The sequence below is a fragment of the Lepidochelys olivacea genome, assembly GCF_965140295.1.
Source record: "Lepidochelys olivacea isolate rLepOli2 genome assembly, chromosome: 4".
Taxonomy (NCBI): domain Eukaryota; kingdom Metazoa; phylum Chordata; order Testudines; family Cheloniidae; genus Lepidochelys; species Lepidochelys olivacea.
This window is the reverse complement of record NC_140414.1, coordinates 65,969,703-65,992,308: the sequence shown is the minus strand read 5'-3', so window position 1 is coordinate 65,992,308 and position 22,606 is coordinate 65,969,703. Positions and strand designations below refer to the sequence as shown.

The window sequence follows — 22,606 nt, the reverse complement described above, 5'->3', positions numbered from 1 at the left end:
GGCATTGCCACCCTTACTTCAGCGCTGACTTCAGAGCTGGCAGCCGGAGAGTGGTGGCCGTTGGCCAGGTGCCCAGCTCTGAAGGCAGCACCCCGCCAGCAGCTGGGCAGCCGGACAACAGACACCGCTCTCCAGCTGCCAGCTCTGAAGTCAGTGCAGAAGTAAGGGTGCCAATACCACACCATGCCATCCTTACTTCTGCACTGCTGCTGGCAATGGCTCTGCCTTCAAAGCTGGGCTCCTGGCCAGCAGCCACCGCTCTCCAGCTGCTCAGCTCTAAAGGCAGAGCCGCTGCCAGCAGCAGCGCAGAAGTAAGTATAGCAGTACCCCATCGCTCCCCCACCCCAGTAACTTTGCGCCCTTCCCCACAACTCCTACTATTACAACAAGGTGAAATTTCAGATTTAAATAGATGAAATCATGAAATTTACAATTTTTAAAATCCTATGACCGTGAAATTGACCAAAATGGACTGTGAATTTGGTAGGGCCCTACACATCATCTTAGACAAAATTGCCCAATACCCAGAAGCATGTCTTAAATCCTTCTGTTCTCAGACACTCTGGGCTGTTTGGGAGCATTGACTGGACAGATCGCTGGAGACTGGCTTCTGACCAAGTACCCAGATTAATGTCACTTTTCCAGTAGAACTCTTGCTAAAGTTAGCAATTTAACCAAGGTGGAGACAAAGAAGCCACGTTGGCCTAATTCTCACACTGTTTGCTTGTAGCAGGCAGAACCTAACTTCTGAAAACGTGGCTCATGATCTCTGTGGCAAACTCCCAATAATTCCCAAGAGTTAAATTGTGGTGCTGCCTATCAGGGTAGCAGTTCAAATCACAGATATCTTTCAGCATTCTGAAACTGAGATTCATATGTCTGGATAATCACCTGGCATGTTGCTCTACAAGACAGTAACAATGTGAAACACCATTTTGGGCTTGCTGAATCCTGCATATTGCCTTAGGGTGCAGGATGCCATTGCCAGGGGGGCTAGAAGTGGAAAATCATGAGGTCCTATCCCAGAAAGCTTTCCAGATGTCTCCCACACTCCCAGACGCTGATCAAACAAGACTTCTGAAGCGAGTTACTATAGAGACTTACCAATAACGCTTACCAATAATGCCCACACACAAACAGAAAAAGAAGACGTGAAAGAGGAAAGGACACAGATGCTTCAGTTAACTGAAAGTTATCTTAACACCATGGACACTTGCTAAATGTAGTGAAGAAGATGTAGGTAAGGCCTGAATTTAGATCCATGTAGACAGAATCAAGAACAAACAGAAGTGCTAACAATGTATATGTCAGCCAAAGCAAAAATTTCTATGAGACTTGTAGTAAAAGCCATCAGAATGGCATATACAGAAACATATGGTTCATAAAAGTTTACTTAGGTGTTGGCAAGGAGACTATTCTCACAGTACCCACAGGCAGCTACACAAAATAGAAATGAGGGGAATGATCATACAAAAATAGCTGTTTATATTTCCTTAAGCTTTCCACCCCAGCCTCTCATTCTTTTCTTTTGTATTTGATGCTGAGGTCTCTGAAAAAGCAATTCAGAAATTGGCTACTTCACTCACTCTCAGCGGGTTGTGTTGGCTCCTTAGGGGCATGTAAGCCATCCTCTACAACTGATGCTGCACCAAAATACTATCGTACACTTGACTCATGGAGGGTAACTACCATGGAAACACATGACCTTACAATCTGGAGCACATCTGATGGTCTGGGATCAGTCCTTTTTTGTGGCCAAGCAATGATACATTCAGTGGTCTATCACCAAGCTCATGGGTCATTCGATATACTGCATGTGCTGCTTCCTCTCAGGTCTTTTCAACAGCTTGTGCCTGTTGCATTTCAGGAAGCAAATCAGGTCCCCAATCTGTTTGTCTCAAGGACTATTCATTGTCCCTTTCCAGTTCCACCCTCCCTCCTACATTACTTCCCACAATCAGCCCCTAAACGTTGTCCACCTTCTCTACCTCCAGGATGATTAGTAGTTTTGGTCATTATTTCTTTGTCATCATCCAGATAGTGGAAACCTCCTTCCTTCCAAGTCCTCCAATGTTATCTCATTCCACAGACTCTTCAGCAGAATCAAACTGCTGAACATGCCTAGATAGGAATTCCTTGGAGATTTTGGCGCTCTCTTGGTTGGGTTCCTGCTGGTTCTTATGACAAGCAACCAGAAGCATGAAGACCAGGACCTTATGACAACTACCTTGCACAGCCTTCCCTAATACTTGGGCTGTCTCATCCTGGCAGTGGGTGATTTAGAGTTCAGGAAGTAATGAGGGGGAAAAAACAAAACCGACAATGTATTGTTTACATTTTATTAATATTAATGAAAAGTGCAAATAATACAAGAGGGTGTTTGGTTTGGTTTTGAAAAGCAACACAGACAAATGTCAGCTGAGCAATATTAAATAAGATATGTATACTTGTGTCAGTAACACATTAATCAATATAGTCAAAGTCTTCTGGAATCCCAAAACTTTTGTCAATTCTGTTCTCTTCAAATCCAAATTTCCGTTTGGCCCAAGATTTTATTGCAAAGATATTATCTGTGAACAGAGTGAAGAAATGTTTCAGTTCACAAGCAGAATGGGGGCACTAGAGTCCTCACTACCGTAAACCCTTCACCACCTCTGGAAACATCTGAAAAAGCACAGAGCTGCAAAGTTTCTGAATATAATTTATTAGGTAGGGCTAAGAGAGGAAAGAGGAATCAAATGCTTGTTCTGTTTTTATGAATAACTGAGTACTGCTATAAATGCTAATGAGGCAAATAGGGTTGGTAAAAATATGTGCATAAAAATAAAAATTATGCTCAAAATGAGTTTTTAGTCACTATTATGTCCTTAACTATAAATTTTGTAGCTATTTTATTTTGTATAGTTAAAATATTACTTAGAAGATCAGAAAAAATTGGGCTTGTACAGTTATTTGGGGGGGGGGGGGGGCTTCTTCAAGGTTTATGAACAGAAACTTGAAAAGGTGTACGCTTTCAAAAATATTCCTATCTGATTATTTTCAGCCAAGAAATATTAGCAATATCAAATCTGTTCTTCCCTGATTATGCGGAGGACCTGCTGAACATCCTAAAGAATGTGCATTTTCTGTGAACTCTCACAGCTTAATTTGTTAATCATTGAAGCCAAATAGATGTAACAAAACCAAACTGAAGTGTTTCAAACAGTCCGATAAAGAGTCCTTTCTCCTCTCAATTATCCAAATGCCTCTGATGAAGTAATAATTTTACTTGATCTCCACTCATTTTAGGGCTGGTGTAGTCTAGCTTGTAACTGAGCCAGCTGTACTGCACTGGTGTAAAGGTAAAAAGTTCAGTATATCCACACTGAATCATGTTAACAACCTTCGCAAGTTTTGCCATGCACCTGCAATGTGCTGTTCTAAAAAGTTACAACTGCAGTGCCGTGAGGGTAGCTACTTCACAGTTCCCCATACAGCCTCCAGAAGCAGTGCATTCTGGGTGACTTTTCAAAAGGCCACCAGTACACTGTGGGGCACTGGGCAGAGGACTAGTCTAATTAGTGGTCTTTTGAAGTCACTGAATACATTCTCCCACTACTATTGAACAGTTGAATAAGGGCTAGTCTACACGGGCAACATTAAAGCACTGCTGCAGCAGCACTTTAACGTGGCGGGTGTAGTCGCGGCTCAGCGCTGAGCGAGAGCTCTCCCAGCGCTGTAAAAAAACCACCTCCACGAGGGGCGCGGCTCCCAGCGCTGGGGCACTGTCTACACTGGCGCTTGAGAGTGCTGACGCTTGCCGTGCTCAGTGGGGTGTTTTTTCACACCCCTGAGCGAGAAAGTTGCAGCGCTGTAAAGTGCCAGTGTAGACAAGCCCTAAGGTAGCTAACATGAACCTGACCATGATTTGCCCTGCTACATGTTGACTGCAAAGTCCTGCTCTGTTGTATCCTCTAGCTTGACAGAAGACAACTGTGAACATATACGATAAAATACTGCAACGTAGAATATGCATATATTGTCATAAAGTAGCAAAGGTGACATGTCCAAGGTTTTCGAGTTTTAAGTAAACTCCTGGAGTCAAAACTATGTAATTCTTTAGTACATGTATTTTAACCATCAAAGAATGTGGTGCTAGTTCTCTGTAAGCTAGTTAATTGTAGAATTACTGATAAATCATAAGGTAATTTTAGAATTAGTGATAAATCTGCTCACTGCTAAAGTCAGTATTTTACTTACAACAAAGACAGACATTTCTTCTCTTTTGGGGTTGCATAATATGGATTTAGCTTGAAAAAATTGGGAAAAATAAAAGTGCACTGAGAAATACTTAAGCTTTGGTAAGTGGTTTTATTTTGTATTAGATTGTTTTATCATAATTATTCAGTATCCTTTAATTTTATTATACATTACATCTTCGAGTAATATAAAAGTGATTATTTGATTGTTACGCTAACCTCTGTAATTGCACAATTGTTTAGGTTGGGGGAAATTATCTATCAAGCTACTCTATGACTATGTATCTTTGAAGTAAAGTTTTTACCAACAGATATTTGATTATAAAATTGCTATTGAGCACAGATATGCTACAATATGGAACCAGGTTTACAGATTAGATAGCAAAGTACAATCTCTTAAACACCTCTTACAAACGGAAGTCTTAGTGACACTCAATACCCACACAGAAATTATCTTTAAAAATAAATACTTTTTCCTGTTTCACAACAGGGCAGTAACAACAACAATTCTGTTCAACGATAGGATATAAACAACAAGAAGAAATAATCATTAAAAGATCTTCTTTTTCTATCCAATATGGAATACAATTTATCGTCTAAGTTTATAGATTTCATCTGTGACACTGAGCAAATGAACTACTTACTCTAAGCAAGAATAATTACTTTATCACTCCACATATATATGCACATCTGCATGCACACCAGCGACAACAAAACCTCTATACAGCACTGTAAATTTTAAACATTCAAAAAATGTAAATTAAGATTAAATTAATAAAATAATCCATTATTTTCTATGCATCTTAAAAAGTATACCAGTGCCAACCCCATCACAAACATTAAGGAACTCCTGTTATTGAAGCCTCCTTATATCAACTGTAGAAATTAGCTCCAGACTGAAATTTGGCAAACCAAGTTTCTACTAGGAGAGGAAGTCTGCTATGCATTTTGAAAAAAATTAGACTGGTAGGTTGTTAATTATATACTTGAAACACACACATCTATGCACCCATGACAGTACATTTCTAGGGGGGTTATTTCCCTGCACTTCCAGAATCAAGTCTCATTTTAGCTGAAAAATTACTTATAATTTTAAAGCCCTATAAGTCACTGAGCAGAACTTTGAGTTGAGTTTCGCTACACTCAGGCGCCATAATTAGGAATGTTGTTGAACACTGTAAATGCATACCCACCAGTCCATCTGTTGGCTGCCTCCTTGGCAACTTTGTTTGCTTGACCTGAAAGAGAGAAAAACCATGTACATACAAGGCACAGTCACATAATTTAACAAGTGCAAAACAGTGAGATGATATTTATATTGACACAGTTCCTATGAACTCACTGACCATAATGAAGATATTCACCTGTGGCTTTCAAATATGTCTTTTTTAAGATTAACCTAGTTTTGGGGCATTGTTGAATAAAAAATCGTTAACAAAGGACCATAAAAGATACATTCTTAAAAATACTTTTGACACTTCAGATGGTATTTTAAAAGAAAATAATTCTGGTTTAGCCCGCTTGGTGGCTCAGCAATAGTGCTCTGCACAGCTATGTGGGAGATCTGAATTAGGTCCATGGGCTGGAAGTGCTGCAGGGACAGCTGCCTATTCTCTGAGAGAGAATGCTTGGCATTACTCAGGAGCAATCTCTCTCGCCTGTAAATATTCTTATTTCTGTAGCATCACAGGTGTGCACGACTCTTTAGAGAAAAAGTACATAGCAACGGTAGTGGCCTGTGAGGTAAATCCAGTGTATCATGTGCCTTAGAAGAGGGAACCAGAAAGGTTCTCAGGACTTCAGAGATACCAAAGAACCCTTTGATGAGACACAGAAAGAACAACATTTCTGGATAACAAATGCAAAAATAAAGGTTAAAGTACTTTTTAAAAAAAACCCATCTCCACTGCAAGTAGCTTAAAAAGAGTTTCTATGACACAAACCAGTTTCTAAAAAAAATTTATTAAATCTTCTTGTCCCCATTGGTGTAAAAGCTGTATCAGCCTGGGAAATTATTAGAATCATCATATTTCTCATACTTACATATACCTTGACCATTTCCAGTCAGCCTTGCTAGTGCTTGCATGATAATATTCATTTACAATGGTCAGCATGAAGTACAAAGTTTGTCTCTAGGGGTACTAAAAATGAATATGAGATAAAGTGTTCATCGTCATGGATTCTACTGTAGGCAAATGTTAATTATCTTGTAAAATAAACTTAGCACATGCTAAAGTTGGTGCTCATTATTTAACCTTACGTGCTGCAGTCAGTGATGTGAAGAATGATTAGATAATAGTAAAATGTAGTGGTGAAAGCTCTGAATTCTTTAAAGATGGTCTAAAAAGGGGGGGGGGGATTGGACTTGTGCCCTTTTTGCTTCTTTATGATGTATGAAGGCAAAGAGAGTGTGTTTTTTATATTGGAAATTCAGGTCATATCTGTCCTGAGAGACTCTATACTCTTCTCTTCACTGGCATTTGTTCCGAGAATTTTCCATTGTTGCTTCCACTGGTTCAGCAGCTCCATCGATGGGAATGCTAGCACTGACAATGTACTGGCAGCATCAGCATTTTAAGCACCGTCTGGCCTAGCCCTGCTCAGAGCAGGTCTACAAAATAAGGGCTTGTGTAGTCTAGGATAAAATGTGCATTTTTAAAATGTGTTAGCTAAACCATTTTAGCTAGCATGTTTTAAACCCTAGTATAGCTAGGGAAAGTTGTATCTGAATCTAGGGCTTATCTATACTTGCTTGTGTGTGCTAAAAATATATACAACTTGCCCAGCCCACACTAGGATTTTAAAACATGTTAACTAAAATATTTTGAAAGTGCACTTTTTCTCGTAGCCTAAACAAGAGCATATTGTATAGACCTGCTGTGAGCAGGATTAGGCAATGTAGTACATAAAATGATGGTAGCCAATTACATTCTCAGCAAATAGAGGATAAATAGGTACTTATATATTAAATTACTGTTTATTCAATTCCAAGACAAAGTACATTCACCTGCAAAAATCAAACATGTGTCCAATTTCTTTTAAATATTAACATTCGATAGACATGCTTGGTTTGTCAAATATGTGCAGAGATTTTACTTATTTTAATAATATCACCAGAAGCGTATCATGGGTACTATAAAGATTCTCACTCTGTAATATGGTAACACCCTGTGAAATAAGAAGATTGATGATTATATTGCGGTTTTACTATATTAATATTTCTCTAAACAAAATCTCACTGTGGTAACAATTATTGTTTTGTCTCTGATATTTACATGGCATGGATTTGTAAACCTTATAAAACTTCCTAAATAAATAGTTACCAAAAAAAAAAAAAAAAAAAAAAAGGAAGAAAGCTGGTAGCTGCCTGGAGCCTTGCCTTTGCTAGCACTCCCACTGGTGGAGCTGAAACATTGGTAGGCAGCATCTTCTGATCAGTGCTTAATTTGTAATGAAAGAGGTGCTGGAGCTCAAGCAATTTTTTTTACTTTTATAACTGATGTGGCAAGCCCAGAGGTGCCGGGGCTATGATTGACACGCCTAGAGGTGCTAGGGCTCAGCCCTGGCACAAATTAAGCACTGCTTCAGATTGTAGAAGGAGAGAAATGAAATCACAAGAGTTGGAAAGTGAAGGTTTAACAATTAAGATGGGAAAGGATTTTTAGCCACACTTTCTAACTTAGTTTGTTTTGCTAAAGCCTATTCAACTTCAATGAATGGTAACACTGTATAGAAAACTAATCTTTGTCAAAGACTAAACAGTTAAGATGTGTGAAATCACAATGTACATGCTCCAAGACATCCAGTAGGTCCCTCCAGCAGAACTAGAGTTGACAATGACATTCTTGATATTTTTATGGTTAAAAAAAAACAACACGCAGATCTTTTTAAAAGCCACTTTCAGGCTCTCTTTAGACATAAAGCAGCAAAAAGGGACACAAGTCAATTTTTTGTTTAAAATCACTCATTGTTCATCTCTAAAGGGTTACTGTAGCAACAATGACCCAATAATGTTCAAAGGTGGTCCACAAAGGTAACACACCCAGGCCCAGCAATCTTACTAATAAATGCTGAAAACTCTCAGCATCCAGAACCTGCACATTGATTTTCTTCCTTCAAAGTTTTTAGGTGGCAAAGAAAGAATTGTACTGAATTCCCTTTCTTACCCTGACTACTTTATATTTCCAGGCCACCCTTAAGGCTTATCTTAACATTTTTATGTACAAAATAAGATCTCCAAAAACAGGAACCTCAAGATCTTGCCCATGAGAATAATGAAATCCCAAGTCTCCCAAGACAAAGTAGCTAAATTTACAAAACAAGTAGCAGCTGGTGACGGTGTGAGCTACCATACTAACTCAGTAAGGTTTCAGAATAACAGCCGCGTTAGTCTGTATTCGCAAAAAGAAAAGGAGTACTTGTGGCACCTTAGAGACTAACCAATTTATTTGAGCATTAGCTTTCGTGAGCTACAGCTCACTTCATCGGATGCATACTGTGGAAAGTGTATAAGATCTTTTTATATACACACAAAGCATGAAAAAATACCTCCTCCCACCCCACTCTCCTGCTGGTAATAGCTTATCTAAAGGGATCACTCTCCTTACAATGTGGTCACTTTAGATAAGCTATTACCAGCAGGAGAGTGGGTTTGTGTGTGGGGGGGGGGGGGTGAAAAAACCTGGATTTGTGCTGGAAATGGCCCAACTTGATTATCATACACATTGTAAGGAGAGTGATCCCTTTAGATAAGCTATTACCAGCAGGAGAGTGGGGTGGGAGGAGGTATTTTTTCATGCTTTGTGTGTATATAAAAAGATCTTCTACACTTTCCACAGTATGCATCCGATGAAGTGAGCTGTAGCTCACGAAAGCTTATGCTCAAATAAATTGGTTAGTTTCTAAGGTGCCACAAGTACTCCTTTTCTTTTAACTCAGTAAGCAGGTTTTATGGATTTCTTCACCGAAAGGATCAGAGATTGCAGAGAAAACTGGCAACCTTTCAAGGATATAGTTAACAATCTGCCTGCAGAACTGTTACCAGGTAATGCAAAATATAACTAACATCTTAAATATTTTTGGGGTAAAGTAACTTTTATATCTTGAAGTGTAATTCTGTTGTATGGAACAGCAGCAGCTGCAATTATTCTCACAGGCTAACAAGCAGTGTTAGTTGCGGGCTTCCTAGTACTGCTCATGAAGGGAGGTCTCAGTAAATAAGAACCCTACAGTTACAGAAATGGAATTCACTCAGTCTCCCTTTGTATATAGTTACATTTAAATATCAAAATGGTAGCTATAGTAAGAATGTCTGTGAACCTTAATCTTCTATACTTCTTCCTACTGACAGAAACAATTTTGTATAGAACATTTTCTACTTCCCTGGGTCTAAGGCCTCGGCTGTTGAGAAATTCATTAAACATTTCCCTTACCCCTCCAAGCACAATAGGCCAGATTTTCCTCACACTAATTCCTGACCTCTCTTGGAGAAGCCTCTTTAGGCTATTCCTGGGAGCTCCGTGACATAAGAAGATGCCTATTAATGAAAATGTGCTCAAGTTCTGAGTTCATGTTTATTAGGAATGCCACTTCCAAGACCACTGGTCATAGGTGCATTGCAGAACTTACACACTCGGTATACAGGAGAGCACACTGCTAACTTGATTGCCTAGCAATTCCTGCTGACTCATCTATAGATCAACACTGACAGTGGCCTTGGACAAGGCTCTGCATTTTGCCATCAGAGACTATTTATAGCAATCAGAGGGAGATCAAAAAAGTTAATGGAAGAGGCAGCCATCATGAGAGAGAGAGCAGGGCAACAGCTCATATGTGAATGCCTATGCAAGTTGGGGTCCACAAGACTCTACCAGCAGACTCTATCAAACATTGAAGGAAGAAAAATCTAATTGTTCGATAGCACTGGGGAAGAAATGGATGCTCATAAGAAGTTTCCCTCATAATCAGAGTGAAGAACATGACCCATGACCAATGTTCCCTCTAATTTTTGACAGGCCGTGTGCGCAATACATTTCTTCTGTGCAAACTGTTATGCTTCTGTGCAAATTTTTTTGCGCGCGGTGTTTCACCAGGTGCGTAGGGTTTAGGATCTGTGTGCACGCGCACAGCTTAGAGGGAACAGTGCCCATGACCCCAGTGCTCTGCTTTACCAGAATTCTTTGCACTGTTTCAGCCAAAATATCAAATATGCTGTAATAGTTTTAAAGTTCACTACACCATAAACTGGATTAAATGTACACATTTGTCATTTAAATGATACATTAAATATCTTGTTTACTGTAGCTATTTACATTGAGAATGTTATCTTCACAACAAGGGCTAGAAATGTTTAAGTGAGTCTAGACTCTGTAGAAAATTTTGCAATTACTAGGAAATTCACCTGAGAGTCACAGCTCCTAGCTTAAGATCCACTATGTGTTAGAATGTTTTTGAAAGACATGGAGCATGACGAAGTGCAAGCCATCTGCGATTGAAACCACTATGTGTATGAATTATATTAGCATTGCTTTCTCAAAAAATGAAGAACTTGTGCCTGAAAATAACCCCTGTGCAAATGCATACAATAGTTCTAACTCTCTCTATATGGTGAGACACACTAGCACATACTAAATTATTGGTAAGCTAATCCCCTTCTCTGGGAGTATGTTTTTAAAGTGTCTAGGATCTTTGTCAGCCTATTAACAAAAAAAAAAGGACTCAAGTTCCATCAGTACAGGCTCCCTATGTCCTTTATGAAAAGGTTAGACTGTCAAGTCTCATCAGTACATTTGTAATGTGTCTTTGAAAAACGTCTCATGTTTTGTCATGACTGGTAACAAAAGATTTCTACAACCCACACATACACACAATGTACAGTGTCATGTACTCACACGTACCATATTGTGTATGCACGCACACACACACACGCACACTATTAGCTTTTAAGAAAAAATATCTTAAAAGCTCCCACTCCTTAATTCTTGGTCTCATAACTCTTATAACCAAAAATACACCTCTTCTATTGTCCAAGTAGACAAGAGCTAATACAAGCAGGAAATAATGCACCTAACAAAGAGAAAGTGACCACACCAGCTTAGGGTCTGATCCAGTGTTAAGCTGCAGCTCAAGCTCCGAGACCATCCCACCTCACAGGACCCTAGAGCCCAGGCTCCAGTCCAAACACCACAATTAAACAGCCCCTTAGCCCGAGCCCCACAAGGCAGAGTCAGCTGGCACAGGCCAGTCACAAGGTATCTAACTGCAGTGTAGACATACCCACAGTTGTGAAGTCTCAGGAACTACATCTCCCGACATAGGCAATTCCTTACTGCCCTCAGAGACTATCAATATTGGTATTAAATTACTGCATCTAATTTGTATTTGTCCCCCAATATTTTCATAAGTTACCTGCATTTGATGTTATCTGCTCCTCCCTCATGTACTTTGCAGCCATGACACTAGTCAAGGAGAACATCAAGACTTTTGTTCTGTTATACTATATTGAGAAACTTCCATAGAGCCTCAAAGTTATTCCATATCCCTACATTTTGGGGTGTCACAAATCTAATATCCTGATCATCCCAGTAAAGCTGACCTACAAAGGAGGGAGGGGGAAATTACATCAATCCTCCTGTGTACACCTGCACCACGTGTAGGACAGGGCTTGCATCAGTACAATCTACCCCAGTACATTACTTGCATAAGCTGCACAGCAGTGTGTCCACATTATGGGTTTGCCTAGTCTAGGCAAACCCACAGTTATAGCACATCTAGCTCTAGTGAAGACATGACAAAGCTCTCAATATATATGAGACTGCTGACACATTTTCTCAGGGAAGAGGAGACTTGAAAAGTCCTGATATTTTAACATAAAAGCAGAAAGAAGAATTTAAAAATCCAAAACACATTTCCAGGACTACTTTATACCACATGAAACAACAAAAAGGACACACAACCAATATTTTAAATATTCCTTTTCAGATCACCTGTAAACAACAGTCAACAATAGCTGCATCGAAGAGCTGAGTGAGCTGTTTAGTGGAAAGCCAAATAAACAAAGGAATGGGACAGTACAAGTGATGCAACCAGGCTCTCTCTCAAAGTAGTCTCAAACATCTGCTCTCATTTCTTTAGGTTTTTTCTGGTAAATGCTGTAATGTTTCCATGTAATCTTTTTAAGACATCACCAAGTGAACTGCTGCTTATTCCGTGACTGAGAAGTGATTGCAAATTGTGATGCTCCCCATTTAGTCACCTGTAGCCATTTGCCCACATCACAAAACTGATCATGTGTTCACCTACCCATTATATCAGCTCCACAAGACTGTTTTGAAGATTTACCAGCTTACGCACTAACCTACCTACACTAATTTCACTCCCCATCTTCCTCTTCCATCCCTCCCCTCCAACATTTTTTCTCTTAAAATAGAACTGTAATTTAAAAACAAACACAAAAAAAGACTAATGATCCTTCCCCTTCCTGTCCAAAAACCAGTTAAATACCAGGCAAGTACAATTATTCAGGGTTGAAACAGAGAGCGTTGCAGGTGCTAGTTAAAGGCCTGATCCTGCAACTGGACCCATGAAGGTGAACCCCTATCCTGTGTTGACTCTTCTGAAGTGCCTATGTTGAACTCCATGGACAAGATAATTGCAAGATCGGTACCTAAAAGTCTGAATGAGCCATTCTATTATAAACCCTTGTTCTTACAAGTTCTTACAACTTTTGTAAAGATATTCCTTACAGGATTACATTTCTCCTTCCTTCTCTCAGAACAAAGAAAAAAAGTTTTTGGGGTTTTTTTGCTGCTCTAAAGCTGGAACAAAATACATTGAGCCAGTCATTGGATATATCAGTGTGGAAGAAAACATATGTTCAAGCTTTTAAAACTGTTATTTTGCTTAGCTAACTAAAACAGCTTCATTTTAAAATAAACTTGGCAGAGATACAAGTTCTCAGAAAGGACTAGTCACTTGTTTGAATTTGTCTGAAGTGTAAATACCATGTATGCATCTATACTCTCAGATTCACAGTAGCTGTCACATTAGTTTCTACTGCAGACTGACTGGAGCAGACGTGAAAGGTGTTCTCTAGCGCTTGAATGTGCACAAAATCAGACAGCAGTAGTTTAAGGTTCTCCATTTCTGTGAAGAATTTCTCTATTTATTCAAACTTGACTTCTCTACTGAGTGCGCCAACAAAAACTGCAATTACTTGTGATCTATAATATCTTCACCCAGGTTTTCAAAGATTAAAAACTAGCGCATTCACGCGCAATTATACTCAGAAATTAGATTACCTAAAAATGACACCTGCTTACCAAATTGGTCTGTTCCCTATGTATGTTCAGTGACATCTGTTTATTTCACTCACAAAACAAGACTTCAATTAACCAGTAAAGCCAGTACCAATGTGGGTGGATTCTACTACGGCTCATGTTTCTTCAACGGAATTGTTAACTGAATTCCAGCTGCAGACGCTTTACTACTGGTGTCGGTGCACAAGGCACAAAGAACACAACTGAACTATTGGATATCAGGTGCATATTGCATGGCTGGTAACCACAAAACATCTATTTATTACCAAAATGAGCACATTTGATCGGGAAGTTGTTGGAAAATAATATCTTGCTATGGGCCTGGTTCAACTCCCATTGACTTCAGTGGGCTTTGGACTGAGCTTAGAGTCATTTGCACAAACTCGCTCGTCTAAGTATAACTGCACCTTCAATAAGTGTGCCATGTAGCTCCTCACTCCAAAACATATATCCACAAATTATGCATTAAGGTATTTTTAAACAAAACACAAACACACACACACCCCCTCAGAGAATATACTTTCCAATTTAAAAAAAAAAAATGAAAACCTTAATAGTTATGTAGATCATTTGTATTTTGGAGAATGTTACATACAATTTACTTACTTCACTCATTTTTAAAGCCTCTCCATTCCCTACATTCATTCATTCCCCTTGAGATTCCCTACTACCTTCTTCCCTCTGGGAATAGTAATTTTGTGTTAAAGATAAATCCAATACTTGGTAGAATAATCAAGTTTTTCTATCTTTAAATCTTGTAATACTTTTCTACATGGAATGACATTTCAAATTAATCCAACAGCAATGGCTTGCTTAAAGCACATCAGCTAGATGCCTCTACTCAAAGGATCGGTAATGAAATAGTTAAATCAGCAGCAGCTTTCAGAGTTAGTCCTCAAAATAATAATGTGCAGTTCACACCTCTCACAATACTGTTTCATTCTGTTAGCAGACTCAGCAAGATAGTACTGCTTCCTTTCATAAGTGGAAAGTTGTCTTCACTACCAGAGGAGTTAGAACTACAATTACTCACCTTCTTGTAACTGTTGTTCTTCGAGATGTGTTGTTCATGTCGATTCCAATCAGGTGTGCGTACGCCACATGCACAGTCATTGGGAACTGTTTCCCTTAGCATTTCCCATCAGGTCGGCTAGGGAGCCCCCTGGAGTGGCACCCTCATGGCGCTCAATATAGGACCCTGCCAAACTGACCTCCCCCTTCAGTTCCTTCTTGCGGGCTATTCCAACAGAGGGGAAGGAGGGTGGGTATTGGAATGGACGTGAACACCACATCGCGAAGAACGCTTGTTCACATCGATTCCAATCGGGTGACTCCCAAACTCTCCTACGGGGGGTGGGGTCAGAGTTAAGGAATCACTGATTGGACAATCGCCCTGCCGAAAGCTGTGTCCTCTCTAGCATGCTGGGTGATAAACATGTGCACTGAGGACCAGGTTGCCATTCTGCAGATCTCCTGGACGGGCCCCAAGGCCAGGAAAGCGGCAGACAAGGCTTGAGTTTGTGTCAAGTGGGGTGTAATACCTGGGGCTTGGACCTCGGCGAGGTCGTAGCAGGTATGGATGCAGACTGAGATCCTGGAAGAAATGCGTTGTGAGGAGATCAGAAGCCCCTTCATCTGGTCTGCCACTGCTACAAAAAGTTGGTTCGACTTCCTGAAAGGCTTTGTGAGCTCAAATGTAGAATGCTAGTGCTCTCCGCACATCTAGTGAGTGAAGCCTCTGCTCTTGTGCATTAGCATGTGGCTTGGGATAGAAGAGTGGAAGAAAAATGTTTTGGCCAATGTGGAATTGAGATACCAGCTTGGGCAGGAAGGTCGGGTGCGGCCTGAGCTGTACTTTGTCCTTATGGAAGACTTTGTAGGGGTGGGTCATAGGTTAATGCTTTTAAACCCTGACACCCTCCTGGCTGATGTGATGGCAACCAGGAAAGCTACCTTCCAAGAGAAATACAGAAGTGAGCATGTAGCCAGTGGTTCAAATGGGGCCCCAATTAGCCGAACAAGGACCAGATTGAGATCCCAAGCAGGTCAGGACTGTGGTTATAGCCTTTCCATGCCTTTAACAAAATGGCCCAACCTAGGGTTGGTGATTACCAAGCGCCCCAACTCTCCAGGGTGGAACACCGAGATGGCCACGAGGTATACTCTGATGGATGATCCAGCCAAACCTTGCTGCTTCAGATGCAGTAGATACTCCAGGATGAATGGTATAGATGCCCGAAGTAGAGGTACATGACTCTGCTCACACCAGCACAAGAACCTTTTCCACTTAGCTAGGTAAGTGGCCCTGGTGGAAGGTTTCCTGTGACCAAGCAGCACCTCCCTCACCCATTCCGTGCATTGGAGCGCCACAGAGTTTAACCATGAAGCTTCCAAGCCATGAGATGGAGGAACTGGAGGTCCAGGTGAAGGAGGAGACCATGATCCTGTGTGATCAGATCGGGGTGCAGCGGCAGTGTGATCAGGGTGTCCACTGACAGCTCCCGAAGCATGGTGTACCAATGTTGGCGTGGCCACACAGGGGCCAACAGAATTACCTTCGTTTTGTCTCTGCAGATCTTGAGCAGTACCTTGTGGACGACTGGTGTCAATGGGAAGGCATACATTAGACAGTCCCCCAGGATAGCATATACGCATCCGAGATAGAGCCCGGACTGTGCTTTTGGAAAGAGCAAAATGTTGGACACTTCCTGTTGCTCCTAATGGAGAATAGGTCTACCCAAGGAAACCCCAACCTTTGGGGGATGGAATGTATGACGTCAGGACGGATAGACCACTCATGATTGCGGAACGACCTGCTGAGGTGTTCTGCAAACTCGTTCCATACTCCAGGGAGATAGGATGCTCCCGGTGAACGGAGTGGGCTATACAAAAATCCCACAGCTAGAGAACCTCCCGACAGAGAGGGAGGAGCAGGCTCCGTCTGGTTTGTTTATATAAAACATTGCAGTGTTGTCGGTCAGCACCGCCATGCACTGACCCTGTATTCTGGTCCAGAAGGTCTGGCAGGCTAGTCTCACCACTCTGAGCTCCTTTATATTGATGTGGAGCGGGATCTCAGACTGTGATCACCTGCCCCGAGTTTGTAGATCTCCTAGGTGGGCCCCCCAACCCAGTTCTGATGCATCTGTTACTAACGGGGTGAATAAACAAAGATTAAAAAAAAAATTAAAAATCAGATTATTTTTTATTTAAATTGGATTTGTGTATGCAGAGATAACATGCTTGTTAACTGCAACAATGTTTTAAATAAATAAATAAAATTATATATAGAGATGAGAAATAACAGACCTCAACCCTATTATCCCTCTGCAAATATGTGTACACAGAGTCAAACCCTTCTCTAAAAGTGCAAACTTTCAAAAAGTTCAATGAATAGCAGATTGTTGGGGGCGGAATAGATCTGGACAAGAAGAAGAAGTCTGGAGATAAATGTGAGAAGGGAGGGACAGGCAGTAGAAACAAAAAAGTTAAACTGTTTGAGCAGCATATTCCAGAAGTCTTGAGGTCTTTCTGAGTGTAGCCTTCATTGATTTGAGACCTACCATACCATTCTCTCACTAGAAGGGAAAACCTATAATGACAGCAGGCTGTAAAAGAGACCCCGTTTGGGAATAAGAACCATTCAAGAAATATATGTTTGCTGATGATGTTTTAAAGAAAGTCACACCAGTGAACACCGGAATTCAGAGACTGTTGAAGTGATAATCTCACTTTTAACAGAAGTAGCTTCTTTTGCCTGTTTAGAAGGAATATTTTCTTCCTTTGGACTAATTCATTCCAAATTGAGAAATCGTTTGGGACCTGAAAGCAGGAAAGCTTGCTTTTCTTTTCCAGATTATGAACAAACAGGTGAAGATGACTGAGTTAGCTGCAGAAGCCAATATTTTAAGTTTCTCATACTGACCTGGCTGACAGTTGATTGATTTATTTTAATATTTCATTTAACTATTTTAGTTAAAAACAATTTTAACAAAAACAAACCTGATTTTAAAAATCCTGAATGTTTAACTAAATTCAAAAATTCATATGCTTGTTTTGTTAAAATATCATATGTTTGCTGTTGAAGAAAATAATCCAGAACACATAACATTGTTGTTTTAGTTAAATAAAACAATTTAGATGTCTGTCTGGTGATGTTCTCCTCCTAATACAGCATGGCAAGAAAATCCTCCAAATATTAATGATCAACCTGTTGAATTGGAGATAGTTCACCTCCCAATGACTTCATAAATATTTGCTTCAATTACCTTTGGTAAATGAAATAACCAGTCATTCATTTTCTGATATAGCTGTAAAACTAATCTGAAAAGTTTTCAAAAGAAATCACTTTAAAAATGTATAGTGTGTACCTTCTAAAAATGAAACCTACATCTATCTTTGAGTTGTGAAGAAAATGTATTAAGGTTATAACAACCAACAAGAAGGCACTTTTATGTAGAAATCCATGATTAAATCGAGTCTTCCTGACTAGTGATTTAAATCATGATTTAAATCAATTTGATTTAAAATCAAAACCACCCTGGTTACTAAGGTCATGGAGAGTTGAGGGGTGCTGAACGGGACTCCTTCACAGACCATGCAAAGGTCCAGCCACCAGCACAGGGTATCTAAGACTCGCTCTGGCACTGCTACTACTGAGTCAAAACTGTCTCGACCTGGGTGATAAGCTGAGGTGAGCCACACGTTTCAGGCACACTAGAAAACGCACTGATTAAACAAGAATATTGATGGTCTTCCTCTAACAGCCTGCCCTCAAATGTGAACATTTGTGTTCAGCCTATACATAATTATTGTTGAGATTAACTATTCTATGCACACACACAGAGTAACCAAGATACAGATGCTGTGAGATCCATAACTAAATATCCTCAATTTTGTTTCAGTTACCAACTATAAATGTTGTATTAATATAGTTTGACATTAAATTTTCCTTAAATCAAAAGATTTAAGAATATGAAATCTTGATGGACAGGAAATGGCTATAGTTGCTTTTGTGTGTGCGTATCTAGTGCTTCACACCGTAAATAATTCCCTCCAACCCCGTTTTTAGACTTTATTGTCTTCACAGTAAATAGTAGGAGGAAAGAGATGAGATCTGATGCACAAACTCACTTGGAGCCACTATTTCAAGGAGCTGAGCAGTTCTTGAGATGCCCTGAGCACCCTCAGCTCTCTTTGATTTCAGGCGTGTGTCAGGAGTAAAGGATCACTGCTAACCTGCTTCCCTTCTAGCATAATCCCCAATCAGTCTAAAGAGTAGGCCCCAATTGAGCCTCCTCATAGCCCAACCACCCAGATGGCTGAGGGAATTGACAGACCTGCTCTTAAGCCAAGCAGCAGGGCCCTGGCTACTCAAAGCATTTGCCCGCAGCTGCGCTAGCTCCTTCTCCTGCCTTGTTCCTGCTCTGCCCTGTCCCAGCCTTGGACCCAGCCCTTCTCCTGCCTTCTCTGACTCTTGGTGACTCAGTTCTGAACTTTGGCTCCGATTCCGGACTCTGGCCTCTGGCTCTGACACACTCACAATCTGTTTCCTTGCTCCCAACTCGTGCTCTGACTACCAGACCTGACTGCCCATGTCCCAGTCCCTTTATCAGTAATGAGTTATAAATAAAATAGACTAGAAGCAGTAGCAACCTCTATTTAGGTTACTTAACACTCTTGATTATAAAATAAAATGTCAGAAGAATTTTTAGAGCTTTTACAACTCTTTGGTTTGCAGCAGGAACTTGATATTTGGCAGAGGAAGTCTGTCTTTTGTGCCCACATGAAAATCCATTCAGCTGTGTGCGAGTTTGAGCTGTTGAAAAGCTCCATTTTTCCTTCTGTGTTTGGTTCTTTTTGCGAAATTTTAACACGTTAAAGCTATACAACATACAACTTACGGATTTCTTCAACAACATCTGGATCACATTCTTTGTATTTGTCTATTTCTGCTTTTAGGTGCTCTTTTTTCTGCCGGAGAGCAGCAAGTTCCTTTATTAGGGCAGCACGTTCTGCCTGGGTTCAGAGCATTTTGGGAGAAACCAACAATAAAGAAAATTAAATAGGCAGTGATTATACTACTACTACACATTTATGCCAAATGCAAATATTATTTTACTCTCCAAAAAAATATGATAAACTGCCAGGTGTTCCATTTCCTAGTATTTTAAGGTAGGCAAACCAATCCTGCACTTCATGCACATTCAAAATGCCCTGTGTCAAAGTGGGTCTTCAGTGCATAATGAAGGCAAGATCAAGGCAAAGTGGTTAAACAAATCAAAATTATTCTAAGTAACCAACCTGTTGTTTGTTCCTAGTTATACACACGGGTAAATAAGGATTGGGACCACATTTCAGACCCTCACCACCTATACACATTATGATCATTCATAATCAATAACTAGCAATTGTTTCTTTAGTGTACCTGACTGCTTCCACTGTGCCCTTACTGTACTGTAAACACACTATTATATGTAATCTTGATAACTATTTAGCAATTAAAAATATGCCAGCGCAAGTATACCAACAATGAAACACCCAGTTTCCAGTTTAGATTAACTTGTGAGGCAGAAATATAAATATAGTGAATCAATTAAATGCAGTACTCTGTTAATTGAACTTGAACTTTATTATGATAGTTGAGAATAGTGTAAATGAGAAAGAGAATTCTAGCTTAATGTTAAAATCAAAACACATAATATTAGAAGAGCCTCACTCTTCCATTCTAAACACTTTAACACAGGGGTTCTCAAACTGGGGGTTGGATCCCCTCAGGGGATCACGAGGTTATTACATGGGCGGTCGCAAGCTGTCAGCCACCACCCCAAACCCTGCTTTACCTCCAGCATTTATAATGGTGTTAAATATATAAATAAGTGTTTAATTGAAAAGGGGGTTTGCACTCGGAGGCTTGCTATGTGAAAGGGCTCACCAGTACAAAAGTTTGAGAACCACTGCTTTAACGTGGATATAGCATCTCTGAGAGAGTCTCTTTCTTCATACAGTAATTGATTACTCAGAGTACTGAATGAATAATAATAAAATTTAAAATATAGCCCATTTTCAAGAAGAGACTTTACATTATAATTTTATCACCAAAGGTACCATACAGTAGACCACTTAGTGAGAGTAACAAAAATCTATTACAAAGTTATACACATGTATTGTAGGCTGTAGAAAAATTGTATTATGTTATTTGAGAACTAGTATGCGGTCATGTAATTCAAGATTACAATGTGTATCGTAACAGATTAATCCTTAACTTTCACATTTTCTGATACCCAGATACTTGATTGTGCAATACTAACATTCTCAACAGTTTTTTTAATGGAATTATTGTTTATAAGAAGGCTTATGCTCTAATAAATTGGTTAGTCTCTAAGGTGCCACAAGTCCTCCTTTTCTTTTTGCATAACAAAAACCTTACCTTTGTTTCACATCATTTTGGGGCAGCAGCAACCTCCCAAGTACAAAAACTAATTCAAATATTTCAGATCTATACTGTCCCGCCAAAAAATAATGTAACATCATCTACTTCAAATATACTACTGATCAGTAAGAATCTAGATTTATCTTTCCCAATGCTCAGTTTAGCTAGGATACTGTATGAAACACATTTCCACCTAACATGCCTATGAAGTGGCATGTTTTAAGTTTAGTTTGACAGTGTTCCTTCAACAGTTTCAACATAGAAAGGATCTTTGTTAAATTTAGCCAAATTAAAATCAAGATACAAAATTTTAAACAACCACCTAAATTCACAGATAACTAGGTTTATTTGGCTATTCAGCAGCCTCTGGGCATTTCAGCACATAGCTATGATTGGGTTTGTTTGTTTGGTTTTCAATCTGATCCAGGTTTATGAAGAGCAGCTCTGAAGCAAATCACCAAATTTCCTACCCTGTGAAACACCCAACCTGGTACTCACCACAGATCAAAAATCAGCTGTGAATCAGCAATGAAGGAAAGGGCTGTCTAGCAAGCCTGATATTTTCCCCCTCCCTCATCCTCTCTTCCAATATTTAGCCATTCTATTAAGATTTTCAACGATTTTATATAAAACTGTAACATATTAACATCTACAGATTGTACATCCTCACAGCAAGATTCTTTAATGAAAAAATGGACAAAAACTTACAGTCTCTTGGCGTCCGATTTTTGATTTCTCAATGCTTTGCTGTAACCTCTCTTTCTTCTGGCTACTTTCAGCCAACTGAGGAAGGAAAAACAGAATCCAATCAACATATTTTATTAGCTATTTAAAGGTTTGATTTTATAAACGTATTCATAGACCGGGTGTCATATATTGAGTTTTCCCCTTCATGGCACATAATTTTGCTACCTCATTCCATCACCAGTAACAGCCCTGTTTCATAGCAAACCCAAGAAGCAAACCTTGGTATAAGAGGCTACATGATACAGAAACATAATGCTGCTGTTACCTCTCCCACCACTGCATCCCTACTCAATGCAAGCAATGACTAATGTGTGCATATTGTGACAGATCCACCTACTGTTTCTGACCCTTCCCAAAGTCTGCCAAGTCCTGGGCACTGCCCCAACCACCTGGTTTGTAGTAAGCTCATGGAGTGCAAAGTTGTGGTCCCCAAAATCCTGCTCCCCTGTTCTGCTAAATTGCACGGATGATGCTACGGCTGGAGCAGTCTGCGTGTATGCGTGTGGGAAACTGCACAACTACTCACTTATTTATATAGCATCCACTTTCAAATATTACCTCCTATTCTGGACAAGATTTACCAATATACTGAGCAACTGTAAACATGCTCTGAAAGAGTGGAAGTTTCCCCCTCCCCCATTAACAGTGATCAATTTATATAGAAGTTACAGTAACAAGTAAGGCACATTTGGGTGAATTAAGTCCAACTACTCCCTCATTGCTGTCAGTGAAAATAACCACAAGCTCAGTGAAGACTTGAAAGAAAATTATTTTCAGTGCTTATGGATCAATGTCCTAATAGCGAAAGCACATGATGGGGTACTTGGTGGTGTCTGCCAAGTCCACCAAATCACACCAGGGAACAGGATGAC

At 39.9% G+C, this 22,606-nt stretch overlaps 1 protein-coding gene across 6 annotated transcripts in view; it reads right to left on the bottom strand.

The window, feature by feature from the left end:
- MND1 (meiotic nuclear divisions 1) overlaps window positions 1–22,606 on the bottom strand; it is a 51,643-nt gene that overhangs the window by 1,791 nt on the left and 27,246 nt on the right. The window contains exons 6-9 of one of the 6 annotated variants that reach the window (XM_084625680.1): window positions 21,696–21,770; window positions 19,459–19,573; window positions 5,432–5,476; window positions 2,341–2,570 (exon numbers count right to left, since the gene is read on the bottom strand). In XM_084625680.1, the coding sequence (XP_084481806.1) occupies window positions 2,464–2,570; window positions 5,432–5,476; window positions 19,459–19,573; window positions 21,696–21,770 (342 nt within the window). In that variant the 3' untranslated portion in view covers window positions 2,341–2,463. Of the gene's footprint in view, window positions 1–2,336; window positions 2,571–5,431; window positions 5,477–19,458; window positions 19,574–21,695; window positions 21,771–22,606 lie in introns of those variants that run through there. The other 5 variants (XM_084625676.1, XM_084625675.1, XM_084625679.1 and 2 more) reach the window with 5 other exon arrangements.